At 39.6% G+C, this 6997-nt stretch overlaps 1 protein-coding gene across 1 annotated transcript; it reads left to right on the top strand.

The window, feature by feature from the left end:
* Positions 1-4756: 4756 nt before the first annotated feature.
* On the top strand, positions 4757-6997 carry il10 (interleukin 10). The gene is made up of 5 exons (XM_020086558.2): positions 4757-5101; positions 5268-5327; positions 5410-5574; positions 6408-6470; positions 6575-6997. Exons 1-5 carry the CDS (start codon positions 4937-4939, stop codon positions 6683-6685), a joined length of 564 nt encoding a protein of 187 aa, XP_019942117.1. The 5' UTR covers positions 4757-4936; the 3' UTR covers positions 6686-6997.

The raw sequence follows: 6997 nt of genomic DNA, 5'->3' as shown, positions 1-6997 counted from the left end.
TTGTTGGAAATCTACACTTTACAAAGGTTTGGCAATACTGACTGAAATTCACTTAATGGTAAAAACCATGGTAAAAAGCTTTCTTTGCTTGTTTTTATGTGTGAGTGCAGAATTATGCAAGAACTACTGGACTGATTACCATGAAACTTGGTGGAAGGAGCCAAGTGGTATGGGTCGGTGAAGAAATCATTCAATTTTGGTGCCGATCCGAATCAGGTTCCAGGCAGTGACATTTTCACCAATATCCCAGAGAATAAATCATGGATGTCAATGAAAGAATCTGGCATGTTTAAACAACTGCAGTTATAGCTGCCTTCAGACGTGCACTGAACTCCTGAGATCCTCCAAACATTCTCTAGAGGCGCTGTGTGCGTAAATGCAAATGTCCCACTTTCTGCTGACTTTCCAGCCAGTCCCCAAGGAAAAGCAGAATGTCTGAAGGAGCCGATGTGAGAGATCCTCAGCAAGAGTGGGTGGGTGTTTTGGCATTTCTAAAAACACAAAAAAGAAGTATATCTGGATGAAAAAGCACCACATGCATAGAAGACACTGGCGAAGATTACAAGAGAGCATTTGTTGATGAGGGCCAACGTTGGTGTCGATGGGCTGTAAACAAAACACCTGATCGCTACAGGAGAATTTCTAAGTTACATTCTGCCTCTGCCTGCTCTGTACAACCCCTCACCTGAATGCTCAGGTGATGTATGTGTTGTGCGTCAGAGCAGAGAAACCCTCTCCGAGCTGTGCATGTGTGAAAGACAAACAAATCCGGAAAAAGTCCAGAAGATAGTGAAGCGATTTACTCTATGCTTTTAGGAGGGATGAGTCATGACCAAGGGAAGAGAATTAAATATTGATGATCTGATTAAAGGAGCAGATGCAGCAGTTTTTAGAATTTATTTCTCAATATTATGAGATGGGGACTTTTTCAATATTTTCCTCAATTTCTCAGGAAGTAATATATTGAAATAAGATATATTTGGTGTTGAGCTGTGTGAGTTTGTACAATGTGGGGTAGTTTATCTGACTACTTAATTTTTCCTTTTTAGTTTTCTATTATAAGAGCTTCACAGACCATATCAGGGGTATGCACTCAACTGAGTGCCAATTCTGTGTTTTTGAGAACAGCTAAATTAAATTGTCATGTGATGCTACAGACTTTTCGGAAATCAGGAAATAACTTAAATTAGTATTTTAAGATAGACTGGATTACTAATGCACTAAACACATTGAAACATCCGTACTGCCCCCAGTTTCTGTGAACAGCTCTCGAAAAAAACCTCATAGAGAGGGTGTGACCCTGGTTTTATTACTCAGCAGTTCCTCTGGTCACTTCTGTTACACTGGGGTTGATGAAGAGTTGTTGGAGAAGTAAAAAATTACACTACACCAACACTAAAAGCTACAGATGACTGAGTTCATGATTAATATTGTCTGGCATAAAAACAAAATCACAATCTTTCTCAGACTCAGTAAAGCCACAAGTTACTACTGAAATACCAGCAGACGGAGCAGAAGCAACTAAAACTGCAACTGCACAAAATCATGAAATCACATAGTGAAATGCAGAGAGACGTGTAGGCTGCTCTTTCTCTCTCTCTCACACATTACGTTGTCAGAAGGACACAGCACAGTGTGTCAGGCTATCATTTATATACAAATATGAAGATTATTTATCTGCAGATTTTTTTTATCTTTATTTGCATTTTTCAAATGTAACTTTTTAAGATGAATATAAGAAATGTGCACTTACTGTCATGTCATCTTATAAAAAATGTCACAGTATAGTTTTCACCGTGTTAATTTTGAACATGTACATTATCAAACAAATGTAAATATTGAGTTTCCACTGGATTGTTTGTACATTAGGCCTGTGTTCCACCCACCAACCCATCATCTATCTAAATCTAAATCATCATGACAATCTATAACAAGTTTGTATATAAAATGTCTTTGTTGTCACATATTGGACAGTTCCATTAACCCACTGGTATACAAACCAACACTCATTGGCTGCTTTAATTTACAAGTGTGTAATCTCATGTTCTGCATATTGTTGCATTTCTTTCTGTCCGAAGTTACACAGATTTTGCAATTTACAGAATTCTCTGGGGATAAACTCTGTGACTCTTTTCTTCTCATAATCTCAAACTGTCACCATCTTCCTTTTGTTTAGCGTGATAGTTGTTGTTTGTATTTACTGTTGGAATAAGGTTTTATTTTCGCCCTCGAGGCCTTGTCACTTGAAAAAGTCCTTTGTGTTTCTTGTGATTTGACTTCTTTTGACTTAAAAAAATTTAAATAACAAATAAAAGTATCATTTTTTTAAACACATCATTGAAGCTTAAAGGTCCAGTGTGTAAGATTTAGGTGAACAGGATCTATTGGCAGAAATTTAATGTAGAATAATTCTCATGATGTTTTCACTAGTTTGTTTCATCTAAATTGTATGAATTGTAGTTTTCTTTATCAAGGAAAAGACCCTTTATATTTAAATACTTTATATTTACATCGAGGGGACCCTCTCTACAGAGGCCGCCTTGTTTTTTACATTAGTCCAGACTGGACAAACTAAACACCTTTTGAGTTTTTATGACAACTGAAGCTACCACAGGTTCTTTTTCATGTTTGGAAGGAGAGGGTGAGGTGAGGGGTGTTCAGCTGCAACATGCAACTTCAACACTAGATATCACAACATTCTACACACTGTACCTTTAACTCCACTAAACCTCTGTATCTTTAGTCACAACTTTTTCAATTCAGAATCAAAAATAGATAGTATAGATTTTCTATGCTACGATCTTAGTACCCTGTCTTAGTAAAATATGCACCTGACTTAATGAATCACATCATTTAATAAAAAAATCTAATCAAATGCAAATCAATCACAAGACAAAAAAGAAAATGAAGCAGAGTATTACATGTCAGTGTTGTCCAGGAGGGAGCAGTATAGACCAGCCAAAGCTAAATGCGAAGAATTGCCATTAGTTTTCATTTTGAGGTGCAAGGGGTTATTTTTCCTTTTTGAAATGGAAACAGGATGGCAGTGTCAGGGTCACTGATGTCATGAGCTGATGGCAGGTGTGGAACAATCTTTTCAGAATAATACAACTTCCTGCAGGAGAACAGTTTCAATCTTCCATACAACAGGCTCTTTCAAAAAATGCTTTTGTTATTAAACCTCTGCTTGTTGGTGCATGAATTGTTCTTATTGGTCATTGTTGTTTGGGTGCTTGTATGGTGTTCTCTTCAGTCTGAAGTTTTAAAAAATGAACTCTAACTAAACCGTGACGAATCATTTGGAAGTTTATTTTCACATAATGTGGAGCAATAATCATTTTGAATAATTTTCCCTGCAGCAGTTTTCAAAATACCAGTGTTGCCCAACATAAAAATGTAAATTGTGCAGCAGAGCAACAGCGGAGATGGAAGTGGACATTCCCAAAACCGCCCGTACATTGCCAATGGGGTACTAAGAATCCCAAAGCAACACTGCTCACACACACACACACACACACACACACACACACACACACACACACACACACACACACACACACACACACACACACACACACACACCTATATATAGACATACACACCATAAAAATGGATTTGCAAACATCGACAACTATTTGCTTTCTGACAGTGGAATCTGTGAAGAGAACCTCATAATTCCTTTCTCTTACTCACATATGTTTACTCATGTCAGTTTAATTACGTATGTCTTACATAGAGGGAATCCACAGCGTCATCAATTTGAAACCACAGAATAATATCACTTCTCTCTGAGTGGCATGATTTCCTCTGTTATTGTGGTATAGTGCATCCTATAACATAAGTTTTTGATAGCCTACAAACTTTTGCATCAGAATCGGCAGTTACACAAGTTACACATCTCAACTGTGGCATTTAGTGGTTAAAGACAATGTTACTGTGCTGTACTGATAACACCTCAAATCCAAGAGGCTTCTACAGTCCCAACCAATAACTGGGGGTCCCAGTTACATGACCTCTGTGGTTCATTTACATTTAACTACCCACCAGCCAGCTCGAACCAAAGTCCCAGAGAAACCCAAGCGAGCCCCCGCCTGCCAACACATAGCTGCACAACTCCAGAAGATACCAACAAGGAAACACTGACGTTAGAAGTTAAAGGTGCAGTGTGTAGAATTTTGTGATATCTAGTGGTGAAGTTGCATGTTGCAACTGAACACCCCTCACCTCACCCTCTCCTTCCAAAAAGAGATGGCGGCCTTCGTAGAGAGGACCGCGTCCATGTAAATATAAAGTATTTAAATATAAAGGGCCTTTTCTAGGGTAAAGAAAACTACAATTCATACAATTTCGATGAAACGAACTAGTGAAAACATCATGAGAATGATTCTTATTAAATTTCTGTCAATATTACCCTTTCACCTAAAAAAAATACTGAAATTGAAATAGGATAATGAGAAAAATAAAGTAAACAAGATAGAAATTAATAAAAATATATGGAGTAACCCATATGTACATGATTCTGAAAAAAAAATAGTTTTTATGAGTGTGTATAGTTTGATGCAGACCCCCAATTCCAGATCTAGTGGTAAGTAATAATTATTTATAATAAATAAATAAAAATATATGGAGTATAACCATACGATTCTGGAAAAAAATTCCCCCCCCCCCCCCACACACACACACACACACACAACCGAAGAATGTTTAACCGTTCTCTTTTCTCTTCCTGTCAGTCTCCTCCCAGGTATCTTGTCTTATAAATAAAGACACCAGAACACACCAGGATGCACTTACCTCCTCGGAGCTGCATCAACCCAGGAAGACCTCTCCTCAGAAGACCTCACCTCCCTCCAGCCAGCACCATCTGCACTCCTGAGGGCCCACTCTCTTCTCTCCAGCCAGATCTTTTAATTTTTGCAGCAGCCGCAGCCGCAGCATGACTCTTCGGTCTCTCCTCCTGTGCGCCTTGGCTCTCCTGTCTCTCCTCAGCTCTGCCCGGACCAGTCCCATGTGTAATAACCATTGCTGCCGTTTCGTAGAGGGCTTCCCTGTCAGACTCAGGAGGCTCAGAGAGGACTATTCCCACATCAGAGACTTCTACGTAAGTAAAGACTCAGCATTTGACTCTGCAGGGCAGCTTCGTGCACTGCATCATCTCCCTGCGGCCACGTGGCCTTTCAGTCTGCAGGTGATGCTGCGCGCTCTGCACCTCTGGGCGTCTGCTGCTGACTCAGTTCACTCATCTCAATCTTGGTTTCTGTTTGTAGGAAGCGAACGATGACCTAGACACGGCGCTGCTGGATCAGAGCGTGGAGGAGTCTTTCAAAGTAAGTTAGAATGCCCAAAGCTGAAAAAAACCGTCCTGCTCGCTTTGACAGCATCACGTAACCAGGCTGTTGTTTACCTCAGAGCCCGTTTGCGTGCCACGCCATGAACAGCATCCTGGACTTCTACCTGAGCACGGTGTTGCCCACAGCCATGGCCGGAGTGACGGAGGAAACCAAGGACCTGAAGCCTCACGTGGAGTCCATACAGCAAATCTTCGACGAGCTCAAGGAAGATGTCACCAAATGTGTGAGTACACGACGAAGGTGTTACTCCTACTGCAGGGGGTAAAAGTTTGAATTACGCATAGATTGCGCGCACTGAAGGCACGGTGCGCAAAGTCAGTGGCGCATTTGTCCAAGGAGGCTAATACTAAGTCCAAGGAGGTTAATAAGAAGAGTGTTCTTGTGAAAAATCTCTTCTTTGTAGTTTATTACTGGGTGATAATCAGAAAATTAAATAATAAAGTCCAAAAAACTGAAAAAGTAAAATGGTGGTCCTGTAAAATCCTGATAAAACAGTTTAAAAGCTCAAAATTTTTGCACACAAGTTTGCATGCCTTACCAGCCGAGCTGCGGCTGTCTTAGCCTTTCAGGAAAACATGTGATTAGTTGTCACTTTAAAATCTTGACCTCCTGTTCACCAAAGCCAAATCAGTCAAACCACTTCCTGCTTTGAACTTCATCCAAGATTTGTTAAAACATCCCCCAGTACATTTTGACAAGGAAGAAAGAGCTGACTGGGGCATAAAGGGGAGGAGTTTGGAGATGGCTCACAATCATAATTCTGCCTTTAACAGTGAATCCTAAACCGCAGCAGCAGCGTGCGTAACAGTGCATGATCCACTTCTTTAAAAAGAGGAAGAGATGGGAAGGCTGGCTGCTTTTCAAGTGTTTCATGCTGCAATGATTTACTCCTCTGATGGACTGAAAGACACTAATCCACAACTAACGCCCCTTGTTTATTTACAACAGTCACTTTATTCACCAGGTTGTTTAGAGTGAATTCAGGACATGATCATCTAAAGACTGTTGCCAACTCCTGTTGTAACATCATCTCTTTTTTTATTGTTCCTCTTACAGAGAAACTTCTTCTCATGCAAGAAACAGTTTGACATCAAAAACATAAACTCTACTTACACTCAGGTGAGTCAAGATTGTAAAATATGTACAGTGTGTATATATATATATATATGTATGAATGATTGTTTTTGACATTTTATTTGACTGACACATGTGTTTGGCCACAGATGGAGAATAAAGGTCTATATAAAGCCATGGGCGAGCTGGAGCTGCTGTTTAACTACATTGAGAAATACCTGGCCTCTAGACGGCGGCAAAACCATGCAACCTCCACCTAAAGATGAGATCAAAATGTGACTTCATTCATCTCAGGGGGGAAAAAAAGTTGCCTATCGACTCTTGAACTTATTTACATCCATGATTTGTTCGTGGGTATGCATGTTGACAGATTTAGATTTTCCTCTGTGATTCTGCTGAACTAAAGTCTTTGTTGTTCTGAGACTTCTGTTTATGTTTTTGTCCTGGGGACAAGTACCAGTCTAGGACCATATTGTGTCTTACACACATAGTTGTTGCAGTCAAAACTTTTACTAAGCTGATATATTTATTGTTTTTATTTTTTATTTAATAAATAAATAACTGACTGATAA

This window comes from Paralichthys olivaceus, chromosome 2, assembly GCF_024713975.1.
Source record: "Paralichthys olivaceus isolate ysfri-2021 chromosome 2, ASM2471397v2, whole genome shotgun sequence".
NCBI classification, from domain to species: domain Eukaryota; kingdom Metazoa; phylum Chordata; class Actinopteri; order Pleuronectiformes; family Paralichthyidae; genus Paralichthys; species Paralichthys olivaceus.
This window is presented reverse-complemented; position numbering and strand designations above follow the sequence as displayed.

Excerpts from the sequence above, each read along its gene's own strand:
- il10 (XM_020086558.2), top strand. The coding sequence starts at position 4,937 with ATGACTCTTCGGTCTCTCCTCCTGTGCGCCTTGGCTCTCCTGTCTCTC. Across the intron at positions 5,102-5,267 it reads CCCACATCAGAGACTTCTAC|GAAGCGAACGATGACCTAGA; the intron begins GTAAGTAAAGAC and ends TTCTGTTTGTAG. Across the intron at positions 5,575-6,407 it reads AGGAAGATGTCACCAAATGT|AGAAACTTCTTCTCATGCAA; the intron begins GTGAGTACACGA and ends TTCCTCTTACAG.